Genomic DNA, 27404 nt, shown 5'->3' on the forward strand with positions numbered 1-27404 from the left:
ATTTTTTTTTTAAAATCAGAACATCATAGATAAAACAATGACTCTAAAATCTCATGTTGTTGAAGCCTTAGTTGTGAAATAGAATAACAAATGATACTTCTCTATTATTTTGAAATAAGATTTTCTTAGAGTGTATAATGCCATCAACCATAATATTCATGAAAAATCTACTTTTGGGGGTAATCCTTCAAGACATTGGGGTCCTTGGAAGAATTTTGTCCACATTTCATTTGAGCACTGTCATTGTTTGGTTAATTCTTTAACGCATTCTCTTGCTAAATTTGCACTCTTTCTTGATAGTGTTAAATTTTGGTGGCCTGATCTTGTTTATAGTCTTAATTTGATGTAATTTTTGTGTAAAATGAAGAAGGAGCGAAAGATATTTAATATTTTTTTAATTTAAGAAAATAGTAATAATAAAAAAAACAAATTTATGAGTAACACATTTTAATTCTTGGACAAATTTTTGTAAAAATATTATTATAAGATATCTTAAAGCACAGTACGAGATAAGACCATATATTTTAATTTTAACGAGATATTATTTTATTAGTTGTTTAATATAATTATTTTATATATAACTACACAAAATATTTGTAATGAATATCTCCTTCAAGGTTATAATTATGCAAAATATAGACCATTAATACTTGTGAATAATTTAACTCCTCAGCGTTTCAGGAGTATGTATATCTAATGGATAAAGGCATAAATTTTTTTTTTCAACAATGAACAAACATTTCATTAAAAAAATTAAAAAAGAGTAGTACATCATGAAAAAAAGATGAAAAAACTATCCAAACTAGTTCATTATCTACCATGAGTGCATGCAATGTTAATTCATGAAAACGAACATAAATTAGGGACATCTCAAAAAAAATTGGTAAGTAACTAGTAAAAAAGAAAACACACAATTGTTTTAATTTGAAAGGGGCCCAATTTAAAATTTTGGCTCAAACCTCCCAAATGTTTCGGCTAGCATGTACTTATTATTTGGGAAAGTCAATGATTGTAATGTGTTGAGACTAACTATGAAAGATTGTTATCTGTTTTGGCGATTGGTTGGCACTACTAAAATGGAGAATGTGACTGGATATAGGATCAAAATTTGATCAGAACCAGTGTGAATAGCGTGACTTTCTTTTAGTTTTACATTTTACTGGTTTTTAGTTTTTTTATTTCTGCTGTGCTGTTTGTGGTGTCCTTTTGTTTGAAAATTTCAACACTTACAACAACTTGGAATAGCAATCAGGATCAGCCTATCACCAGTAAAACAAAATAAATAAATAAAGGATTATCACTATTATAATTTTTCTTCTCATTTGAGTGCTAATTAATAATTATAACTCGCACGAAAATTGGAGGTGTACGTACCCAAATGAAGATATGGCTAGAATTTCAACCAAATACTATAGTACAATTTGCAAATATATGAACATAAATATGTAGTGAGTCACTTCCCCTAGCATGAACTGTTCCCACTAAATTTTGTGCAAGTTCAACAAACAAATTGATTTTGTTGATGGAGCTAAACAAAGAGTTTGTGACTTTTTGGTCAATCATTCAGAGAATGATTTCCAGCCTTTTTGGGTTGAATATTGCGGCTGAAAATGGAAACGCATATCACCAAAAAAAACCCATTTCATTTGTACACATCAAGTAACAAAATTTTTTAAGTTGGCCTTTCCTCAGAAAATCTTGGTAGCTGAACAAGAGAGTTGACTCTCGTTACACCTTCCAAGCCTAACCAGTTTTGATCTTCAGTTACAGCAGCTTCACTATTCCCTTCAAGCTCAGTTGGGAGTCTTCCATAATTGTCACTTTCTTCTGATGATCTTACTGTGAAGTTCCTTTGCAGCGATGGCTCTGACTTTTGGCCATCGTCTGATTCAACCGCATTACCCGAATGGTTACTTTGAAGGGTTGCTGAAGAATAACACTGATCTTCATAGTCTGATTCAGAGTCCATTTTCCCATCTAGAAATACACATACTACTGCACAGTCATCCATCTTCGAAGTTGGATATTTGAGTTTCCATTCACGAGCAGCTGAGTTAACCAAAATTCTTGCAGCTGAAGACCGAGTTGGAGCTGTGGAGACTATCTCAACCACCTCCTCGTTGCTCAAGACATCCCAGACCTGTAAAAAAGACTAAAAACTTTTAGAAACTACTGACTATATTACAAGCTTTCAAATGTCTGATTTTAAGGGAGATGATAGTATGCATGCATCTATTGATCTTGCACATGCAAACATCCTACATGTTCTACTCATGTGTACATTTCATTCTAATTTCCAAATCAACAATATGATGGAATCTAAAATCACATGCAACGAGAGTGAGATGGCCTTATTAAATAAACACTGTGCTTGGCCCCACCAAAATCAGATTATCAGAACAACAATTATGTGGTGTTCTGTGTAAGCATGTTAGGAATGGCCTACATACAACTATGTTGGGTCATTAAAAGTTAGTACTGCAATATAGTTTATAAACTCGATTTGATTAACAGTAAACAAAAATGTGTGAGGGGACAAAATGAGCAGTATTAGTTGTTTTAGATGCAAGTTTACCCCATCAGAAGCAATAACTATGAACTGATCTTTCTCTGTAAGAGTTCGATGCGAGAATTCAGGAATCGAAATTACTCCATACTCTTTCAAACAGAAATCGCCAAAGGCTCGAGCCATTGCTAGGCCAGGTGCATCATCAAATGGCAACCATACTCTGGGAACTTCAGGTTCATCTTGCAAAGCAAAGACCCTTCCTTTGCATCGTTTAATCCTTTCGGCTTCCCCTATAAAATTTTAACACCAAATCAACAACACTGTACATAAATGAGCTGAAATTCAAAACACTAATGAAATCCTATTCTTGTCTTATCTTACTCGGCAGATCAGGCTTTAAATCAACAGTCAACTGGACTGCAACCATGGAATCACTGCTGTCCTTGGATCCCATAATTGCCCGAGAGTCCCCTATATACCCCATGAAAAGATTTGACCCCTGGAAAGGGACAAGAATTAAAAACAACGTTTAGTTAACAAAAAAGTAAACAAATATCTTCCCTACTGCTATACCTGTTTGACAATAGTGACAGAAGTACTGCCACTGCAGAAGCAATCCAAATTTGGATGAGATCTCAGCTCCTTGTCCATGGCCTTATATGACTTCAGGAAGGCTTCTTTCCACAATGAATTTAGTTTATCCTCTGCTGAGCCAACTTTCTCCAACTCTTCATCCAACTTGTTTGTATTCCCTTTGAAGCAGGTCTTGCCTGTCCCATTTTCCTTTGACTGCAGAGAATGCAAGAATGATAGAAGCTTTAATGGCAGGGCATCCCTAACTTTGCGAGCAACTAGGTGGCCGTGTGGACCATGGCCGTCGAATACACCACAAAAGATTGCCTCTTCCGACATGAAATCCTACCCGAACAAAGGCAGGGAAAACATAAAGTAGCAAATCAAATAATGACTAATTAATCACCTAACCAGCATGAATGAATAATATAACATAGTGAACAAAACTTCTATAAGCGACTTACTTCCCAAACAATCATGGCATCCTGGTTTATCCCTTTCCGACCTTGCTGGGTGAATATGCAGGAAGTTTGACTCTTTCCATTCATGAAAATCCTGTTGGGAATAGAGGGCAAATGCTGGAGACCGATAACATGATCAGAAAATGTTCTTTTCCTTCTCTTTTGCCCGAGGAATCCGACTTCACAGCATGATGGAGAAAACTTATCTCCATTGCTTTTGTTACTACAAGTACTCTTACTACTAGTGGAAACACAACCTCCCATTGCTCAGCTCCACAATGAAGACATCCGGTGTAAATAAAAGGTCAAGATTCTTTCTTTGGTTAATGGATCTCACGTGAAACTTTGGAGTTGCTAGAATGGTCAACCGAGCAGGAAATTATATATATAAAAAATTGAAGAAAATGAATAAGAAAAGCTTTCTAAACATCAAAGATTCCCACAGATTAACACCAACCAGAAGCCACTTTACAATTCAATAATATACAAAACTGGGGTCGTTTTAGTATTAGTCAAATAAAAAACTGTCATGGGAAGATACGTGATTTAATAAACAAATCGGGTAAAACGAAGCAAGAAGATAAGAAGCATATTTAATAAACTGTGTATTGAATTGTTTCAATGGTCTTCACGGAACAAAAAAACGGATACATCAATAGAAATTCAACCAATTAAACAAAAAACATATTTAACAATGTTTGCATGTGAAACAACGAATAGAATATGCTTAAAAAGGCTGTCTTGATTTTCATCAGAGAATAAGTAAATAAAATAAAAATCTGTCTTGACCATTAGTACTTGGTGAGGACTCACATATGATAAAAATCAAGTGGGAAGATTTTGCTTAGTTTAATGGTAAATAACAATGGAATAAATATTGAAACTAATGAAGACATAAAACCCCAAAAGTTCTAAAGTGTGATGGTGTGTACAGACCATAAAGGGACTAAGGCGTTTGGTTGGGATGAATGAAAATATAGGAATAGAAATGGGAATGGGAATGAGAATAGGAATGGAATGGAATAAAATTTAAAATGCATAAAAAAAATTGATAAAAAAATAATTAAATTTTTTTCTTGTTACATTGGAATGGTCATTCCTTTCTTTTTAAAATGGAATAGCCATTCCACTAAAATGGTGGAAAGAGTATTCCATTGGAATGTCATTCCAATACTTTAAAATGCAACCAAACAAAGGAATGGAATGAAAATTATTTCCTTTCCATTCCATTCCATTTCATTACCTCCAACCAAACGCCACCTAAATGTATATAAACAAGGATTAATTCAGGAAACCCATAAGGGATTAGCTTTTGACTAAACTTAGGTGGCGTTTGGTTGGAGGTAATGAAATGGAATAGAATGGAAAGGAAATAATTTTTATTCCATTCTTTGTTTGGTTGCATTTTAAAGTATTGGAATAGCATTCCAATGGAATGCTTTTTCCACTATTTTGGTGGAATGGCTATTCCATTTTAAAAAGAAAGGAATGACCATTCCAATGTAATAAGAAAAAAAATTTAATGATTTTTTTATCAATTTTTTTTATGCATTTTAAATTTTATTCCATTCTATTCCTATTCCCATTCCCATTCCCATTCCCATTCCCATTCCCATATTTTCATTCCTCCCAACCAAACGCCTCCCCATATTTTAAATTACTTGTATAAAATGATTAATTTTCTTATTAACATGAAATAAGAACACAAAAAGACAAAATTCCGACCAAGGGAATCTAATGACGCAGCGGAATGATCACTCCAAGGTGATTCAACTAGCTTATAATGACTAAAATGAACTGATTTGTAAGGATTTTAGTCTTTTCAACACAAACAAAGTAAGAATAAGCAATCTCCTCCCCAAAAGGAAAAATAAATGTTTACTAGACCTTATTGTTTGAGCTCGTCAAAGTGTTCGGAGTCCCGAGATTGAAGAATGGACATTTCAAAATCCGAAAAGACTACTCTGACAAAAACTCAATTGAAGAAAAAAAAAAGGATAACTTTCATGATGGGCATCGTTAAGTCAAAATAATCAGCCTATTTTGACTGATATAAAGAAGTACTGCGGAAACCCAAATGAAGAAAATTGTTTACGGGTTTAAGACTAGAGTGTGTTATTCTTTTTCTTTACTTTTTTTTTTCTTAGTTTTCTCAGCAACCAAACAGGAAACACAGAGAGAGAGAGAGAGAGAGAGAGAGAGAGAGAGAGAGAGAATTCGACTCTTTATTTTGTTGAAGATTTCTCAATGGTCTTCATTTTCAGTTTGAAATTAGAACAAACTTAAAACAAATATAGTGATCAGTGATCACAATATGAACAGTGAAAGAAAAAAGTGAAAATTGTGTGCAAAACTTTAACTTTCCCACTACGAGAGAAAATCGAGGAAGAGTTAAAGCAAAAACGGAAAAGCAGGAAAGAGACGAAAGGTGTGATTTTGTCAAAAAAAGAATCAAGTAAAAATTACGTAATTATAATACATACATACATACAAAAGGACAAAACAAATAAAAGTAAAAGAAGCTGTAATGCTCTGTTTCCATTGAACAAAGTTGCAGAAGATAAGTCACAAAAGATTTTTTTTTTTTTTTTCCTTCTTCAATATCAATTGTTCTGTTTGTTTAAAAAGAAAACTCATAATCAAATCAGAAGAAAATTCAAATCTGGGCTTTCTCTATCCACACCGGAAAATCTAAAACAGAGAATCCTACAGTTAACAGAGCTGTTTACTATCTAATTTTTGATATCACCAAATCTGAAAGTTTCATTCTTTGAAGTTAAAAGCAACGTTACAAACAAAAAAAAAAAACCGAGACTCTTTCACTGTATAGCCCAAAACTCAAAATTTGAATAGACGTTACATACAGATCTTCAATTTCATTACACTGTTTAAAAATCCTACGATTGCAGCAAAACAAACAGATAAGAAGAAAGGAAAAATGGAGGTACATAAAGCAATGTAAAGTAAGATAAATGAGTGAAAGATTAAAACTTTGAGAAAGCAAAAGAATAAGAGAAAGTTAGGAGCATGAAAACTCAGTTACCTTTGTGGAGGCTTTCAGCAAATTGGAATGGATAGGATCCGAGCGGAGGAAAAACAGTGAAACAGAGAGGCAGAGAAGGAAAACAGGTAGAGGGTTGAGCAGGAATATTAATATTGGATTGGTGAAGCATTAATTGCAAAAGCAGAGGAGAAAGTGAAATGGATCAAAGTGTTAAAAGAAAAGAAGGAAAGAGAGAGAGAGAGAGAGAGAGAGAGAGAGAGAGAGAGAGAGAGAGAGAGAGAGAGAATTGATTGATTTTTCTTTTTATTTATTTAGTTTTTGAAGGCAACAGTTACTATGGCAGTGGGGTTGGGTTAGCACTACTCTCTTTCTGCCCAAAATGATGATCGAGATTGTATTCATCTCCCAACTTCACGCTCCTTTCATGGCGCGTTCTCTGACTATATATCAACATAATTCATTCATTCACGCTTTCGAAAAAAAAACACAAAAGATAATTCACATATTCATGTAATTATTAAAAATAATGGGAAAGTATCTAGTACTGGATGGCAATATTATACTGTTACCGGTGCTCATAGTTTTTTTTTTTTTTCTTTAAATAGAATTCCTTCATTGAATCAAGCGTCATTACAAGAAAATGGCAAGTCTTGTCTCACGGCATGTCGAGTATAAGGGGTGTAATCTCAATCCACATAGCACTAACATCGTTAAATAATACATAATTGACTTAACTATGAGTAACTTAATTTGCCTATCTGTAAACAAAGTTCAAACTAGTAACACCACTAGCATGTAGCAACTGCCAAATCTCTGAACAAGGACATTTATGTTCCTACATCCATCACTATCCCTCTCAATTAAATTAATAGCATGAAGACAGTCAGTCTTTACCTTAAATCACACCAGACCTCGTTAAATACCAACTTTAAGACCATCCAAAATGGCTTCAAGTTCAGCTGCATGTGGTAAAATGGCCTCAATCCGAGGATTAGAAGTAGCAAAAAGAAGCTCCCCATCATCATTCCTAATCACAAACCCGCCTCCATATCGATCCCGCTACTGTGAGACCCCTGCATCCACGTTTATGGTAAAAGAACCAACTTCTGGTTTTGCCAACACCACACTCCTTGATTTTGCTGGCCCTTGCTCCCCCTACTGTTACTTTCTTGGAATTCCCTTAAGAAGTTGCCACCCCATTCCAATATATCTTTGACCTTAGGTTGGAAATTGGCATGGTTCACACTGTGATAGGTACTTGACCTCTTAGCCATTAAAACAACGCAGAGAGAGAGAGAGAGAGAGAGAGAGAGAGAGAGAGAGAGAGAGAGAGAGAGAGAGAGAGAGAGAGAAAGAAATGAAAAGGAGAGAAAGAAGCCTCTAATATTATTGATTAAGCATTTGTTACATAATTTGATATATATATACATAACAGTCAAGAATAACAAACACCTAACCGACTAACTAACAAGAGACAGTTGACAGCCAACCAAACCTAGCAACTAACAGAATTAACTGAATTAACAGAATCCTAACAACCTGTCCTAATACGCCCCCTCAAACTTATAATTGGAGGGATCACCAATTGTAAGTTTGTGCCTAAAGGAGGAGAACAGTTGACTAGATATAGGTTTGATAAGGCCATCAACAATTTGGTCAATAGCTAGGACATGTTTTATTTGAACCAAATGCTGAAGAATCTTCTCTCGGACAAAGTAAAGATCAGTTCAATGTGCTAGGTGCGAGCATGCAGAACTGGATTGGCAGTAAGAAGCATGGTGCTCAAATTGTCACACCAAACAGTTGGAGATCTAGGCAGAGGAAGGTGCAACTCAGTAGACAAAGAGTGGAGCCAGTTGAGTTCAGTGGCAGTTTGAGCTAAGCTTCGAAATTCAACTTCAGTACTACTCCTAAACAATGTGTGTTGTTTCATGCATTGCCAGGCTATGAGATTTCAGCCAAAGAATATTGCAAAATTAGAGGTTGAACGTTTGTCATCAGGGTCTGTGGCCCAGTCTGCATCACAAAATGCAGTAAGATCAAGGTGATCATATTTGTTGAGATTAAGGCCATAGTCAATAGTACCACTGAGATATCGTAAGATTCTCTTAACAACATGCCAATGAGATTGTAAAGGATTAGCCATAAATTGGCAAACTTTGTTGACACTAAATTAAATCGCAAGCCTGGTGATAACCAAATATTGTAGGGCTCCTACAATGGACCTGTATAGTTGAGGGTTGTCAACAGGGGGACTGCCATATGCTAATAATTTGAGACCACTGACCATGGGAGTGTTGGAAGGCTTGGTAGCATTCATCTCAACTTTGTGAAGGAGGTCCCTGATGTGTTTGGCTTGAGACCAGTGAAGACCACTGGATGTAGAAGTAACTTCAATGCCAAGAAAGAACTGCAGATCTCCCATATCTTTAAGAGTAAATTTGGCATTAAGAGCATCTGTGTAATGAGAGATTAGTTTGGGATCACTGCCTATGATGATAATGTCATCAACATAAACTAAAATAAATGTCACTAGGAGTGGTGTGTATCTTATAAAAAGACTGTGATCTGATTTTGATGAAGCAAATCCCAATGACAGTAGGCAATGATGCAATTTCTCAAACCAGGCTCGAGGAGCATGTTTGAGGCCATATAAAGCCTTGTGAAGTTTGCAAACAAGGTCTGGAGAGGGAGGAGGGTCTTAAAAGCCAGGGGTTGCAGCATATAAACCTCTTCTTGCAAATCACCATTCAAGAAAGCATTATGTACATCTAATTGCTTTATTGGCCATCCTTTGGTGAGAGCAATTGTATGAACAACTCTAATGGTGACAGGCTTGACAACAGGACTGAATGTTTCTGTGTAATCAAAACCAGGCTGTTGATGAAAGCCTTTTACAACAAGTCTAGCTTTAAACTTTTGGACACTCCCATCTGGATTTTTATTTTTCCTATACACTCATTTGCAACCAATATCAGTCCTTCCAGGAGGAAGCTTGACAAGGGTGTATCTTTTGTTTCTTTTCAAGGCAAGAACCTCATCTGCCATTGCTTTGTTCCAGTGTAATTGTTGTAGGGCATGCTTAAGGGTAGTAGGAATCTCAGTAACACTATAGGCTTTTAGCTTTTTGATTCCATTTTTGGCACGAGTTTGCATGTTGTGTGTGTTGGTAGAGCAGTGGTAGGTTGAGGTGCTGGTGCAGATACAAGCATGAATGGGGTCTGAGTCACTGGTGTTGCATCACAATGTGTAGGAAGTTGACCTTGGTTGTCATCAGGTTCTTGAGGAGGCTCAGGATCAAGAGATGACATTGGTAGGTGACTTGGTTGTGGAGCTAGTGGAACCATTGGGACAAGCAGTTGTGGTGATGAAGTAGATCAGGTACCTTGTGAATTATGATATTCACCACTTCAAGCACATGTGGATCAGAAACACCAGCAACATGTGTGTGAGCTTGGGACATATCAATGTCATTAGGAAATAATGATTCAACAGTATAAGGCACATGAACAAGGGGAACTGTGCTAGATGTAGCAGACATAGACTCAGGAGAAATAGGGTTTTGTGATGTGGGTGAGTGATGAGGGAAGGATTTTTCATCAAAAATAACATCTCTTGAGATGTATAGTCTGCCAGATTGATCCAAACACTTGTAGCCCTTATGCTTAAGGCTATAACCTATAAAAACACAAGGAGAGGATCTGAACTTAAGTTTGTGTTTGTTGTAAGGCCTGATGTTGGGAAAACAAGTGCAGCCAAACACTTTTAGCTTAGAGTAATGTAGGGTAATATTGAATAATACTTCAATAGGTGACTTAAAGGATAGAATAGGTGTGGGAAGTCTGTTGTGAAGATAGACAACTGTTCTAAAAGCCTCATCCCAGTATTTTAAGGGTAGATTGGCTTGAGCTAGAAGTGTGAGACCGTTTTCTACAATGTGTCTATATTTTCTTTCAGCTATGCCATTTTGTTCATGGGTAGTTGGACATGGTTTTCTTTGCAATATGCCAGCATCTTGTAAGGTGTCTGTGAAAGACCTATATTCCCCTCCCTAATCAGAATGAAACATCTTAATTTTAGTGCCTAGTTGTAACTCAACTTCAACTTTAAAAGTATGAAAGGTTTTGATAGCATCAGATTTGTTTTTAAGCAAATAGAGCCATGTGAACTAGAGTAGGCATCTACAAAGTGAATGTAGTATTTATACCCATTGTGAAATGGTGTAAATGAGGAACCCCATAGGTCTAAGTGAATGAGTTGTAATGGTGCAGTGTAACTGGTTTCAGAGAATTTAGGGAAGGGTAGTTTATGAATTTTGCCTAAACTATAAGCAGTGCAAACAAAATGTGTCATTTTATTGATATTAGAGATGTTACAATGAGAGAGTACAGTTTTAACAACCCTTTTAGAAGGGTGACCAAGTCTATTATGCCACAACTCATACTCATTGACAGATTGATTATAATTGACACAGACAGATGGACTAGAAGGCTGTTGAGAGGAGGCAGTGACTATGTTGACACAAGGGTGCTTAGTGAAACTGGATGTTGTACATGGGGATGGAGAGGCAGACAACTGGAATTGGCTAGAGTCAAAAGTATATAGGCCATTGTGATGTCTCCCAGTTAAAAGTATATGATAGAGTGAATAACCAATACTTATAGTAAACAACTTAACTAAACAATTAATATGAGAAATGAATAAAACTAACAAACAACCTTAACAACCTCCTTTCTGTTGTTTGTAGACCAAATTAAATCTTAACTAATTTTAACTGACCACAAGAGCTACTATTATAAATAGATCTTGAAAGGTAACTAGAATTTGCAACTAAAAGTAATATCATGATAAATTTTTACTAAACTAGTTTAGTTCGTCATTGACTTTTTAATGGTACAGTAAATATGATGGTGTATTTTTTGTCACATATTTTGTTATTGCTAAGTAAATATGATGGTGTATTTTTTATCACATATTTTGTTATCGCTAAAAGCATTATTTTTTGGGTGGCCTTCGATATTTTTTTTTTGAAAGATAATTTAATTTTGAGTAAATACTATTTTGGATATCGTATTTTGTAAAAGTTATCAATATGACCATTTAGTTTGTTAAATGACAAAATTGACCCTGTATTTTTCAAAATGGTACAAATATGATCTTGGATTAATTTTTTGTCAAAATAAAACTAATAATGTAACGTCCTCGCTTCAAGCCTCCATTGGGCCCTTACACCCACGGAATGAATGGCTCTTATACACGAGTACGTCACTCTGGCTGCTTCTTGGATCGATGACTGACCCTACAGACCAACACGAGTGTTTCCAGCGTGCTTTGTCCTCACTCGCACGTTTCCTGGGAAAACTTCCCAGGAGGTCACCCATCCTGAAATTGCTCCCAGGTCAAGCACGCTTAACTGTGGAGTTCTTTCGAGATGGGCTACCGAAAAACAAGATGCACCTTGTTGATATAGGTAGTACCAATCAATCCATTTAAGCTCTCTTCAACTGTGTAGTCACATACCTACACAGTCTCAGAATCATCCCACTTGACCTTCCCCAGGCGGTGTGGGATTGCACAGCTTACCCGGTGTTTCCACTTACGGATCACGGGACTGCGGCTGTCCTGATCACCCCCGCTTACGGGGTCCAGAGCGTCTCGTCGACCACACTTCCATTTGGGTCGAGGCTGCGATACCATTTGTAACGTCCCCGCTTCAAGCCTCCATTGGGTCCTTACACCCACGGAATAAATGGCTCTTATACACGAGTACGTCACTGCAGGCTGCTTCCGGATTGATGGGCGACCCTACAGACCAACACGAGTGTTTTCAGCGTGCTTTGTCCTCACTTGCACGCATCCTGGGAAAACTTCCCAGGAGGTCACCCATCCTTGAAATTGCTCCAGGCGAGCACGCTTAGCTTGTGGAGTTCTTTCGAGATGGGCTCTTAGAAAAACAAGATGCACCTTGTTGATATAGGTAGTACCGATCAATCCATTTAAGCTCTCTTCCATTGTGTAGTCCCGTACACACACGGTCTACGAATCATCCCGAACAGCCTTCCTGGGCGGTGTGGGATTGTACGGTACCCGGTATTTCCACTTACGGATCACGGGACTGCGGCCCATCACGATCACCCCGCTACGGGGTCCGACGTCTCGTCGACCACACTTCCGGTGGAGTCGAGGCTGCGATACCATTTGTAACGTCCTCGGCGACGAGCCTCGGGTGGGCCTACCACGGAATGAATGGCTCTTATACACGAGTACGTCAGCTCACAGGCTCTTGGATCGATGGCCGACCTACGGACCAACACGAGTGTTTCGGCGTGCTTTGTCCTCGCTCGCACGCTTCTGGGAAAACTTCTCGGGAGGTCACCCATCTGAAATTGCTCCGAGTCGAGCACGGCCTTGTGGAGTTCTTTCGAGATGGGCTGCGAAAAGCAGATGCACCTTGTTGATATAGGTAGTACCGATCAATCCATTTAAGCTCTCTTCCAGCGTGTAGTCACATACACACGGTCTCGGAATCATCCCACTTGACCTTCCCCAGGGCGGTGTGGGATTGCGTACTACCGGTGTTTCCCTTTACGGATCACGGGACTCTTGGCCCATCCTACACACGATTGAAGAGAGCTTAAATGGATTGATTGGTGCTGCACATATCGACGAGGTGCATCTTGTTTTTCGGTAGCCCATCTCGAAAGAACTCCACGGTTAAGCGTGCTTGGCTGGGAGCAATTTCGAGATGGGTGACCTACGAAGTTTTCCGAGAAGCGTGCGGTGAGGACAAAGCGCCGGAAACACTCGTGTTGTGCAAGGTCGATCATCGATCCAAGAAGCGGCGAGTGACGTACTCGTATAAGAGCCATTCATTCCGTGGGTGTGGTGGCCCGATGGAGCTGGCGGGACGTTACAAATGGTATCGACACTGACCGGCCGAGTGTGGTCGACGAGGACGTCGGGACCCAGAAGGGGTGATGTGACGATGGTGATCCGTGATCCGTAAGGGAAATGCCGAAAGCTGTATGCGAATCCCACACCGCCTGGAAGAAGTGGGATGATTCGAGAGCTGTAGGTAATGGGACTACACGATTGAAAAGCTTAAATGGATTGATTGGTACTACTATATCAACAAGGGTGCATCTGTTTTTTCGGTAGCCCATCTCGAAAGAACTCCACGGTTAAGCGTGCTGAGCAATTTGAAGGATGGGTGACCTCTGGGAAGTTTTCCGAGATGCGTGCAAGTGAGGACAAAGCACGCTGAAAACACTCGTGTTGGTCTGTAGGGTCAGTCATCAATCCGGGAAGCAGCCAGAGTGACGTACTCGTGTATAAGAGCCATTTATTCCGTGGGTGTAAGGACCCAATGGAGGCTTGAAGCGGGGACGTTACAGTAGTCACATACCTACAAAGTCTCAGAATCATCCCACTTGACCTTCCCCAGGCGGTGTGGGATTGCACAGCTTACCCGGTGTTTCCCCTTACGGATCACGGGACTACTGACTGTCACAAATAATAATTCGATCTAGAGATATTATGACAAACTGGTTATATTTTCCGTATATGTTCATGTTAAAAATTATTTTCAAGTTGGTTTTATTAAAAAAATTATTAAAAATTGAGTTCAGAGTTATTTTTACTATTTTGAAAAAATATAAACTATTTTATTATTTAACAAAATAAAGAGTCCAATTAATAACTTTTGTAAAATATTGGATCTAAAATAATATTTATCATTTAATTTTGAGAAATGCTAAAGGGCGCCAGTGGTGTCTAACACACTCCTATGTGTTAATATCGCTATTGGTCCAACAAAATATCGGGTCATATATAATTTAATATAATAGCTTTTAGGGAGTATCGCTAGCCAATCGCAACGCGACATGTCGCAAAGGTGCTTAACACTACTGGTGCCTAATAGCAATACTCTTTTATTTTTTATAAGCTTTAGTCTTCAAGATTAGGTTTTCTCTCATTGGTTGAATAAAATTAGTGATTTTTTTAACAAGAAATTAGTGAATTTATTAGTATTAAGTAATTATATTAAACAATCATTCACACAAAGGTAATTTTTGTATTAACCCAAAGGAAATTTTATTTACACTCCAAAAATTTTTAAAGACACCCTATTTTAATAATTTTTATTTTATATAAAATTTATATATTTAATTGTATCAGTTTTTTTAACTTTTTTCTTCTAATTTATATTCTTAAAAAATATACCTATCAAACAAAAATAAATTATATTTTAAATATTATGATAAAAAAGTTAAATAAAAAATTATATGAAATTTTCTTAAAAAAAATAAAAAATATATATACATGAGTTAGAAAAAATTATAAAAATAAAATAAAAATAATTATTGAAATTAACATGAAATAGTGAAAGGAAAAAATTTTAAAAAAAATCTTAAGAATAATTTTTAATAATTATTTAAATTTATATATTTTTTTAATAATCGATGTATTTATAATTTTATGGTTTGTAAATAAAACTACCCTCCTAACCTAGAAGTCACACGCCATTAGGCAGAGGGAAATTGGTTTGGATTTTAAAATTTTAAAGACATAAAAGCACACCGAACTGACACATATACTTTGGGTCCCGTGACGTGGCACTCTTACTTTTTTTTAAAAAAATATAAATAAAAAGGAGCTACGCAGACCACAGTCACTTCATCCGTGCTAGCCTTTGCTTTTTGTGCTTTTATTTTTATTTTCTACTTTTCCTATTTTTTTCTTTATTTATCGGATAAATAATCAATAATTTTGTATCTACAGAAGTATGGAAAGTTAATGGGCCTAACTGGGCCTCGTTTAAAAAACATTCATTGGACCCCAAAACATGCCACGACGTGATCATCATATCTGCCCCGTACCATTTTCATTGGGGTAAGTTGAAAAATACCACTTTTACTAATTAATTAATTAAATTTACCTCTAATTTTATATTTAATTGAAACATACCTCTTTTTATATGTATTGTACGAGTCACATAGAGAGTATCTTAAAGTGACAGGGACAAAATTAGTACAATATTTAAAAAAAGAGATAAAAATGATAGACTTTAAAAAAAAAAAAGTAAAAATAAAAGAGGACAATATAAAAATAGTATAAAGTGTAATTTTCTCATTTTTATTTTCATTAGTATAGGGGTGGCAAAACGAATTTCAAAACACGAACGCAACATAAATTTTATGGATTAAAGTCAGAAAAATTAAATGCGAATTGAAAGTAGGTCGACACGAATTGACACAAAATAAAAATAAATTAAATAGACACAACTTCCTTAACACAAATTTAATGTGATTTTTTTTAAATAAATAAAAAAATAATTAATAACAATATAATTATGTAAAAATATATATTTAGTGATTTAATATTAAGTTAAAAAAAATTAAATTTAATTTTTTATAAATAAAATTAAAAGTATTTTAAATTTTTTAATATTATATGTATAAAAAAACAACATATATATAAGGGTGTACTCTTAATAGGTATTACCCTTGAACATGTAATATTAGAAAAATTTGACTTTTTAAGTTTTATTTTTCTATTTAGTTTGAAAATTTTCTCATTTTTACATTATATGGGCTAGGTTTATTCCATCGACTAAAAAAAATCAAGAAAACAAGTTTTTCGGAAAAAAATAAAAATAAAAAATTGAATCTAACTTAAATATTTTGTATACAAATATATTTTTGATATAGTGTTAAAAGTAATATGTTTTAATATTTTTTTTAATTAAGTAGTTAAACTAAGCATAAAAATTTAAAATTTTCTTTTATTATTCGCCATTGGATCAAAATCTAATAATGTAATATTTTTAAAATTGATATTTATAGTTAAATTTATTTAGAATATTTATTGAGAAGTGTTCTATATATATCTTTCTATTATTATTTTCTTAAAAAAATAGAAAAATATATGATATTTCTAAAAAAATTGTTATGGTTAATGTAAAATTTTAATTAACAACAAATATTATTATGTTTTCTTTTTATAAATAACACTTAAATTAAATATATTTTTTTAATAAAAATAACATAAAAAACTATTATATAACTAAAAATATACATAATCAAAATACTAATTAAAATATAATTAATTATACGTACATTGCATGTAATATTAACCTAGTAATTATAAAAAAAAAAATGTGAAACTCAGTCTAGACGAATTAACCCGACAAAACCAATAAAATTATTAGACGGGTAAAACTCTTTTTAATTTTTAATTTGGTGGATTACAATTATAAATTTGTAAAATAATATTTATATTGGTTTAGTAAAAATATACTATAATGCGCTCCTAATATAAATGACACACCTAGTATCTTGTTGGTTGCATGAAATATAAGATTTGTTTTAAGTTTCATTTTATGTAGCTAACAAAATACTGATATGGAACTTCCGTAATTGTACAAGGCGGAATTGAACCAATGTCTTTAATTTGATAATGATTTTTTTTTCAAATTAGTTTTCTTTTTTTTTTTCAAAATAGTGTTATTCTTCGATAAAAAGAGAGAAAGTATCCGAAATAGTAAGTTTTGTATTATTATTATTATTACTAGGAATTAGGAGGGGGTAGGTGGGAGTGCAACAGGGGTGTACTGCTATTTATTATTTACTATGTGATTGTTACGTGCCAAGCCACGTAGTGTTAGTTTTATTTAATATTTTAGTTTTTTATTTGAATTAATAATTAAAATAGTATAATTATTTGAACGATTTGTTTTATAAAAATAAAATATGTGTCAGTATATTTAGTAAGTAAAATATAGTTGTGTTATAATAATGTATGTTATTAATAGTAAAATGTACATTAATCTTCTAATTGAAAAAAGTTCTATTATCTCATTTCATATCTAATAATAGCTACACAACTATATATTTATAGACTTTCACATTCTTTGCAAATTACTAATAAGCACCAATAATATCTTCATATTCTAATATTTTTCAACATTCTCCTCTTTGTGGTAAAATTAAAAATTAAACTAAAAATAAGCACAAACATATAAGGTAAATACTAATTACAGCCCATTTTATCTTTTTTTTTATTATTTTTTTAAGCCCAAGCCCAAAAATCTCTAAGCCAACACAATCAATCTTCTTTTATATTATCTTTTCTAAATATTTTATCTATATTTTTCTTTTTTAAAAAATAAATAAAAAAATTATTAATATTCTCCCAAGATAGGTTTGTTAGAGAGATATGTGACTAAGATAATTTTTTTAATTTAAAAAGAGATTATTAATATTTAAAAGATTGTTTATTTAAAAGATTGTTTAATTTTTTGGGTTTAATTATTGGGTTTATTTTTTAACGGAGATCAAACCTAATCGTTAAATTTAACAGAATATTCTTTTATTTTTAAGTATATTCTGTTAAACCAAGAATGTTAAACTAAGAAATGCCGTTAGATAGGCACTTTTAATATATAAAGATTATTATTATTATTATTATTATTATATCTTTTAGAAAAAAAAAATTAAGCAAACCTAACTAACGCTAGTTGAATTAGGATCTCAATTTGTGGCATGAGCTGAGGACTAATTAGCATAGAAGGTGTTTATATATGTTTTTGTTTCAAGTGCAAGGAATGATGATTGCTTCTAATAATGATACCAATTATAATTAATTTTAGCTACCTTTTTATATAAAAATGAAACACAGCCAAGTACATCATGTTTGAAAAGGTAATCTACGACGCCCAATATATAATCACTGTCGTGCAGACCCATTTATGATTGCAATTTCATTTTTTAATTCATGGAGGTTTTTTTTTTTTTTTTTTTTTTTTTTTGGAAATCTATCATATAGGTATATGTTAAGTGTGATCCACTGAACCCTATCTCGTGGAATATATAATAACTCATACAACCAAAGTGATTATTGCCATAATCATTTATCAGATATAATATGTCACCCGTTCTGATGACGTGAAAAGCTGACTTTTTTTTTTTTTTTTCTTTTTTTATGTAAATCAACAATTGAACTATCTTATTTAGATAGCTAATTGAAGTAAATATTAATTAAGAAAAGTAAAAATGGAAGATAAGATTTTGTGGGCTTTATATGAGAAACATACGGTCCGCTTGACACTGTGAATGCTTATGGTCCTTGATGACTATGCAATTATACTTGCTTTCTTTGTTTTAATGGATTAGATGACTTCCACAAATTCAATAGGTGATGTTGATGACATTTTTTCTTTGACGAAGAATGGGAGGTTAATGAATCTGCAGTGCAAAAGTTTGGTGACAAAACATTGATTGGTAGAGTCCTCTTTAGGAAACCAATTAATGAGAACTTGTTTCCAATGATCTTTTCCAGAATGTGGAAGTTTTTGTCGGAGTGGACGATCAAAGTCCTTGAGAAGGAAGGGAATAGTACTTTTGTTAAGATTACCTTCAATTCTCAAGCAGATGCAAAAGCTATATTGGGTAAACAACCTTGGAGTATTCAATGGGGATTGTTGATCCTTGATGCTCATCCAACAAATGGCCAATGGAATGACACACAGTTGATAAGGTATTCAGTTGAGTCGAGATGAGAGGGTTTGCTATAAATTCTTTCACGATGAACAATGTTCGTTGGATGGGGAATTTGGTCGGAGAAGTTACTGATGTCCAATGAACAAATATGCAGAAGGTGTTGATGAATGGCTATGTTCAAGTTCGCATTGGCTATTCCATGTTGACCAAAATATCTTTGTTGGCTGAAAGTGGGAGGGGTTAAGAATTGAGTACAACTAAAATTCGAGTGTTTGCATGTGCTATATATATATGCTTTAGTTGTGGAAAATGGGGTCATGAACAACTAGAGTGTGTAGGGGAGCAATTAATGGAAGATGATGGTAATGAAGGTTTAGTGTCACGATATGGAACATGGCTGAGTGAAGATGATCTAATTTCAAATTGCATCATGGTACATTCACAAGACCAAGCTCGTCGGGGGTGGAGACAACCGTGCATAGAGGCAGAATTGATGTGACAGTCAGTAGTTCCGTGATCCGTAAGGGGAAAACTGTGCAATCCCACATCGCCTGGGGAAGGTCAAGTGGAATGATTCTGAGACTGTGTAGGTATGGGACTACACAGTTGAAGAGGGCTTAAATAGATTGATTGGTACTACCTATATCAACAAGATGCATCTTGTTTTTCTGGCTATCACGAAAGAACTCTACAGTTAAGCGTGCTTGACCTGGAGTAATTTTAGGATGGGTGACCTCCTGGGAAGTTTTTCCCAGAAAGCATGTGAGTGAGGACAAAGTACGTTGGAAACACTCGTGTTGGTCTGTAGGGTCAGTCGTCAGTCCATGAAGCAGCCAGAGTGACGTACTCGTATATAAGAGTCATTCATTCCGTGGGTGTAAGGACCCAATGGAGGCTTGAAGCGGGGACGTGCAACTGACTTGGTGAGGATGGCTTCTCGATCGGAGATAGTGATTGAAGAAGTGACGGTTTCCCCTAGTACTAATTCCATCGTGGAAGAGAAGAAAAGTGGAGGGTGTGAAAGTAATGGGTACAAAACTAACAATTCACATGACTACATGACAATGACGTGCAAAGTTCTTTAGTGGATAAGATTGGGCCTATCATTAATAAGAGTAGCACAACCACTACTATTAAATATAATACAAATTATATGGGCTATCTTGGTGATAATGGACACAAACCCATAGATTTTGATGGTAGTGGAGAAGAACATGACACAGACCCAGAAAAGAGAAAATGTTTTACGAAGGAGCTGGTGGAAGAAACAGATCGACGATTAGGGAAGACCAGCGATGGTGATAAAGGAAAGGCAATTTTAGAGGAAGGATTGGAAGGGGAAACCACCACGTTCAATAGTGGTATTTTTCACACAAACAAAGGGGAGGTGCAAAGGGTAAGGGCGAATGAAGAACATCTCCATCAATAACAGAGCTCGAGGCCAATCAAAGAATACTACTGTTATGACAGGAATAAGCAAAGGTATTATATGATCAGAACTCTGGTTTTGTATTTGGGAATGATATTTCTACTGATGGGGTGGTGGGGATAGTGGGTTTCAATCAAACGGTTGGTATTTATCAATTATCGAATTTCTCATTGCTGACTAATTCTAAGAGAGCGGTGAACCTTGCAATGCAAGGCCGCCGAGAGCAATAAATATATCAGTTGGAATGTCCAAGGAATTGGGAACCCCTGGACATTGAGAGCATTACAATCCCATGTGAAGGAGTATGATCCTTGTATCTTTGTTGGCTGATTTATTAAAGTGGGAGAGGGTTAATAATTGGGTACAACTAAAATTCGAGTGTTTGTTTGTGCTCTGCTTTAGTTGTGAAAAATGGGATCATGAACAACCAGAGTTTGTAGGGGAACATTTAATGGAAGATGATGGTAATGGGGGTCTAATGCCACGATATGGAACATGGCTAAGTGAAGATGATCTAATTTCGAATTGCATCATGGCACATTCACAAGACCAAGCGCACTAGGGGGTGGAGACAACCACGCACAAAGGCAGAATTGACTTGGTGAGGATGGCTTCTCGATTAGAGAGCGTGATCGAAGAAGCGATGGTGATCGAAGAAGCGACGGTTTCCCCTAGTACTAACTCCATCGTGGGAGAGAAGGGAAGTGGATGGTCTGAAATCAATGGGTACACAACTAACGATTCACATGACTACATGCCAATCACATGCAAAGTTCCTTGGTGGATAAGATTGGGTCTATCATTAATAAGAGTGGCACAATCACTACCATTAAATATAATAAAAATGCTATGCGCTGTCTTGATGATAATGGACACAAGTCCATAGATTTTGACGGTAGTGGAGAAGAACATGACTCAACCCGATAAAAAGAGAAAATATTATATAAAGGAGCTGGTGGAAAGAAAGAGATCGACGATTAGGGAAGACCAACAATAGTGATAAAGGAAAGGCAATTTTAGAGGAAGGATTGGAAGGGGAAACTACCACGTTCAGTAGTAGTATTTCTCACACAAACAAAGGGGAAGTGCAAAAGGGTAAGTGACGAAGGAAGAACATTTTTTAAAAAATAACATTTTATATTTTTATAAAAAAATTAAATAAATCCGTATAAATGTAAAAAAAAACATTAAATCTATCAAAATGTAAAACAATTTACGATTTTGGTGTATTTATGAAATCATTCATTTTTTATTCACTTTGTTTTACGATAGTGTCTAGCAAACGACATGATTGATGTAATTTAGTTAAGGATGTGATATATCACTATTTACACGGGTAATGATATAAGGTTTATGCTCCAATAATACTAATTACTAATTAGTATTTTTCTTAAAATATATTATTTTTTTTAACAATAAACTAAATTTTTATTAAAAGTAATCAGAGCAGAGTAAAAGCAATGATAGAAAAACATCCATTCAAATTAGTTAACCATTCACTCTAAGTACATGCATAACTAATTTATTATGAGATAAAAATGAATTATGAATGCCATAGGAAAATTAGAAAGTAAATTAATAATAAAATAAAATTTAAAACTTAATAGTAATATTCAAAAGAATTGAGTGAAAACCCCAAGCCCAAACGACCAATCCAAAGTTATCCTAAGAGTTACTCTTTCAGCTTAGATAACTAGGAAATTTCTTACAAAACAACATAACACATAATAATAAGAACAAAATTCTACAAAGAAAAAAAAATGAAGTGAAACATGATACAATAAAATAACAATAAGATCACTGGGAATGGAAATAAGATAAGAAAAATAAACATGTGGATCTTAGATCGATTGAACAAAATCCTACTAACAAGATAACTTATAAAACAAATTTGAAATTAACATTATTTTTGAACAATATAATATTTTAAATTAAAGTTCTTGAACTAAACACAAATTTTATCATGAAATTGCTTAATACTTTATAATCCGCCACTAATATATAAATGTTTACTTATCAAATGTAATTTAAAAGCCCAAAATAGTTAAATATAAATAAACAAAAATATGGTAAGAACAAATTATTTAAGGAAAATTTAATTTTTTACGCTTACATTTGGTTAATTTTTTTTTTTCTAAATAAATAATAACTAATATTTGTAGGATATGACAACTTTTATGATATCTCTAAAATACCTTCATTTACACCATCGGACCACCCATTGAACCACCCATCGGGCCACCAATCGGACCACCCATCGGACTACCCATCGGACCACCCATCTGCTACCAATTTTTTTTTTTTTTTTTTTTTTTTTTTTAACATACAAAAGTAGTATCAGGTGACTATCGAATCCCATCGGACTACCAATTTTTTTTTTTTTTTTATGTTTTTGCACTAAAAAAAAGTATGAAAAATTTGAGAGGGGTATTTTTGAGTTTTAAATAAAGTGGTCATATATTTTCAATGGTGATATGTATTAGTTTAGGAATAAAATATTAAGTATATGTAAGTATAGAAAATCAAATTTCTCTTATTTAATATATATTTGTATAGATATAATGAATATTAGATAAATAGATTGAAAATAAATATTTGTATATTAATAGTAATAAATATATTGAAAGAGAAAAAAAGGTAATAAATAAAGTTTGAAATTTTTATAAATTTTAAATAAATAAACAAATTAAAATTAATGTGTTTAATAAGATAGAAATTCATTTCCAAAAAAAGAATAATAAGATAGAAGTACAATAGATTATTTTTAAATGGAATTTTTAAAACATATTGTTATTATAGAAGGGAAATTTGATTTTCTATACTTAGAAAATCAAAATTTTTTTCCCTAAACCAAAAATTTAAAACCTAAAAAAACTATTCCTTTTTTTTCAAAACCCCAAAAATACCCCCTCACAATATTCTCTCTCTCTCTCTGCATCATCTCTCTCTTCCTCTATCTCACCCCAACCGCCCACCCTCACCCGAACCACCCTCACCCACCCACGTCAACCCCAACGCCGATCACCACCCTCACCCCCGTCGACCACGACCCCAACCCCTCCGACCCCAACCCCAACCCGAAAGAGCAACCCCAGTCCGACCCCAACCCCAGTCTCTGAAACTTTTTTTTTTTCCTGCGATTTGAGAGAGGGAAGAAGACAGAGGTCCGATGGTCGGACCTTGGGGGTCCGATGGGTCCGACCATCGGACCCCAAGGTCCGACCGTCTTTTAAATTTTTTTTTTTTTTTTCTGCGATTTTGGAGAGAGAGGAAGAAAGAGGTCCGATGGTCGGACCTTCGGGTCCGATGGGTCCGACCATCGGACCCATCGGACCCCAAGGTTCGACCGTCTTTTAAATTTTTTTTTTTTCCTGCGATTTGAGAGAGAGGGGAAGAAAGAGGTCCGATGGGTCCGATTGGTCGGACCCCATCGGACCCCATGGTCCGACCATCGGACCTGGGGTGTGGGATTCTTGGGACCGGCTAGATAGAGAGAGAAAGAGAGATAGTTTTAGTTTGGGGGTATTTTTGGGGTTTTGAAAAAAAAAAGTATAGTTTTTTTAGGGTTTAAATTATTGGTTTAGAAATCAAATTTTTTTATTTTCTAAGTATAGAAAATCAAATTTCCCTTATAGAATAAATTACTATGGTGCATTTGTAGCTATTTTTGAATCAATGCTATAACATTTCTTACAAACTTTTTCTCTGAAAAAATTGTACGTGCTCGAGTGAGGGCCTCAAAGAAATTTCATCCTCAATGCAAGGTAATGATGAGGGGAAATTTTATTTCCATCCAAAAATTTTGTAAAGACATCCATTAAAGAAAAAAATTATTTTATGTAAAATTTATAACTTTAATTATATTAGGTTTTTTTTAACTTTTTTCTTTTAATTCATATACTTAAAAAATATATTTATTGAACAAAAATAAATTGTATTTTAAATATTATAACAAAAAAATTATATAAAATTTTCTTAAAAAAAATATATACATGAGTTAGAAAAAATTATAAAAATGAAATCAAAATAAATATTGAAATTAACATAAAATAATGTAAAAAAAATATTTAAAAAATATATCAAAAATAATTTTTAAAAATGATTTAAATTTATTAATGGGATTTTTACGTGTAGCACCTTAATTTATATCTAAATTTTAAAAATAACGTTAATATCTAATTTAACTTTTCTTTTAACTATTATTAACGTTTTTTATGAAGTGGGCATGTTTCAATACCTGACTAAATATTTGCTGGAAAAAAAATAATGCTTGTCATTTTTTTCCTTCTATTTAAGCCTTGATTCTTTGTTTCTTTATTATATTTTCTCTTTCATATTTCTCACTCTTTTTTTATTTTTAAAAATAATTTATGGCGACATTATTATTCGATTGACCTTAAAAAAATATTATTGTGATCTACTCTTCAATGTGAACATTTCAAGATATGGGAAGCATATATTTTTTCGTTATTTCTAAAAAAAAAAACCATTTGGTTACTAATATATTGATTAGTTACTATTTTAACATTTTTTTTTAAATCTTAATTAACATTCATTTTTAAATAGGATGGAAGGTAACAAAGATATTGTTACACAAAACAATAAAAATACATCTTAATCAACATAATATAAACTAATAATAAAAATATAGTTTTAAAATAATTAATCTAAAAATTGAAGATTATCTATGGAATATACTTTTATTTAAAGTGGATCATTTTATGAAAAGTAACCAATTTGTATATCATCGAAATCATAATTAATTTAAATATTACTATAAAGTATACTAAATAAAACTATTTCATATCTATATGCTTATTTGTTATACTATATGAAAACTAATTAATTTTGACTGTAAACTTTAAAGGTAACTGAAAATATAACTTTAAAATAACTAATTAGCAATTTAAATGTTTACAAGTTTTACCAATAAGTTATGTGAGTTTTTTTTTAAAAAAACTTTATTGTAACTTATTAATTTATTAAATAGACTAAGTAACAAAAATATTTTTGCAAAAGCAAAATTAAAAAGTAATGTAAAAGTATTTAAAATAACAAATTAATTTAGTATAATCTAAAAATAACACATAATAAGTTTCAAAGTAACAAAAATGTATATAAAATAATTGGTAAATAAAAATAGTAGCTTATTATATTATTATATGACAATCCATTAGTTTCGAAAATAAATATTAAGATTACCTAAATGTATTTTAAATAATGAGATAGCATAATATAACTTAAAAATAGCTAATTGATTATTAAGATATTTATAAATAAGATTTTAGAGGTAACCAAATTGTATCTCAAATTATATAATTTAATAATAAAGTTTTTTTTTTTTTTAATGTAAAAGTAACTAATAGTTTATTATCAACATCATAAGTAATCAAAATTTTACTTTTGAAAATCCAAAAAAATAATAAAAAAAAATCAAAGTTTAGGATTAATTTCATTTTAGGCATATTATTTTAGAATTAAGGTATTTTTTAATGACGTGGCAAGGTGTTATTATAATTGAGATTTATTAAGGTATTTTTGTAAATAATTTATATTTTAAGTATATTATTAAAAAAATCCCTTTATTAATTTGTAATAATAAAGTGTATTTATTATTGTATGGAAGGTAAATAAAACTCACTATACCAAATTACATATCTATATCTAAGATCTAATTGGTGCCATCTCATCCATAAGATTAAAAAACCAGATAAGGTGATAAGAACACGTGGCAGACACTCAGATGCCCCCCATTCCTCTACAAACTCACACACTCTCTCTCCTCCGCCGATCTTCTTCTCTCTCTCTCTTCCACTCTCCCCAACCCAAAGAAAAACACACAATGGCCTCACCAACGCTCGTAACTCCCACCTCACAGCCCAAACCCCTCTCTTCTTTCAAACCCAAATCTTTACCCATCACCGCGTCCTCCACCACCGGTGCCGGAAGTTCAACAGTTCCATTCCGCCGGCGGGAGTTCTTATCACTCGTGGCTGCCGGAAGTGTATTTCCGGCGCTGATTTTCCCGATCAGACCGGCTCTGGCGGGTTCGGATGATGAGTACGTGAAAGAGACTGAAGAGGTTATCAGCAAGGTGAGAAACACCATTAGTATGGACAAGAAAGATCCGAATGTGGCGGCGGCGGTGACGGAGCTGAGAGAGACGTCGAATTCTTGGGTGGCGAAGTATAGAAGGGAGAAATCCTTATTGGGCCGGGTCTCGTTTAGGGACATGTATTCGGCCCTTAATGCTGTTTCTGGACATTACATTAGTTTCGGCCCAACAGCCCCAATTCCAGCTAAGCGAAAGGCTAGGATTTTGGAAGAGGTCGAAACTGCCGAAAAGGCCCTTTTAAGAGGCAGGTGAACATAAAATATTTCAACGCAAGCGATTTTTTCTCTTTTTCTTTTTTGTGCTTCTATTTTTATATTTTTTTTTGTTTGATAATATTTTACTATGTTTAAAGTTGAATTGTGGAATTTGAGGCCATAGGAGGATATTTTTACTTGTTGAATTACGAGGATAAAGTAAATTATGTGCCCAAATTACCACTGCAAGAATTATCTTAGTTATATATTATATATATTAACCTCTTTATATATGTATTTGTGGAATGATTTGTGAATATTCCTTTTTGTAAGTTATTAAAAAAAAAAAGTATATTAGTACTGTTATCGTCATTAACTACATAATGCATTATTTTAAAAAAATTACTATCGGTGCAGAATGTGAGGAATCATTTTTGCCAAATATATTTATTTTATTATATATCGATGAAAAACATCACGTATTATTTTTGCCTTGTACCAATACTTTGGCAGGTTGCCAATTCCCCAAACCTAATGACATAAGTGATAGCAATAAGTTAGTTTGTATGACGAATTGACTCTTAGGTTTTCAGACCCAGGATTGTTTTGTTTCATTATA

The 27404-nt window shown here is 33.7% G+C and overlaps 2 protein-coding genes across 3 annotated transcripts; one reads left to right on the forward strand and one right to left on the reverse strand.

The window, feature by feature from the left end:
* Positions 1-1358: 1358 nt before the first annotated feature.
* LOC115699343 (probable protein phosphatase 2C 52) lies at positions 1359-6958 on the reverse strand. Of its 2 annotated transcripts, none has more exons than XM_030626696.2 (6): positions 6587-6958; positions 3547-3897; positions 3083-3427; positions 2891-3008; positions 2576-2799; positions 1359-2140 (listed from the first exon to the last, which is right to left on the reverse strand). In XM_030626696.2, exons 2-6 carry the CDS (start codon positions 3805-3807, stop codon positions 1673-1675), a joined length of 1416 nt encoding a protein of 471 aa, XP_030482556.1. In that variant the 5' UTR covers positions 3808-3897; positions 6587-6958; the 3' UTR covers positions 1359-1672. The 2 variants fall into 2 exon arrangements, with proteins under 2 accessions (XP_030482556.1, XP_060957937.1); XM_061101954.1 differs by lacking the exon at positions 6587-6958 and adding an exon at positions 4804-4868 and having other exon boundaries at positions 3547-4489.
* Positions 6959-26205: 19247 nt separating this feature from the next.
* Positions 26206-26894, forward strand: LOC115701338 (photosystem II repair protein PSB27-H1, chloroplastic). Its single transcript, XM_030629108.2, has one exon. The coding sequence runs from the start codon at positions 26220-26222 to the stop codon at positions 26841-26843; it is 624 nt and encodes a 207-aa protein (XP_030484968.2). The 5' UTR covers positions 26206-26219; the 3' UTR covers positions 26844-26894.
* Positions 26895-27404: the final 510 nt, after the last annotated feature.

This window comes from Cannabis sativa, chromosome 8 (genome assembly GCF_029168945.1).
Source record: "Cannabis sativa cultivar Pink pepper isolate KNU-18-1 chromosome 8, ASM2916894v1, whole genome shotgun sequence".
NCBI classification, from domain to species: Eukaryota; Viridiplantae; Streptophyta; class Magnoliopsida; order Rosales; family Cannabaceae; genus Cannabis; species Cannabis sativa.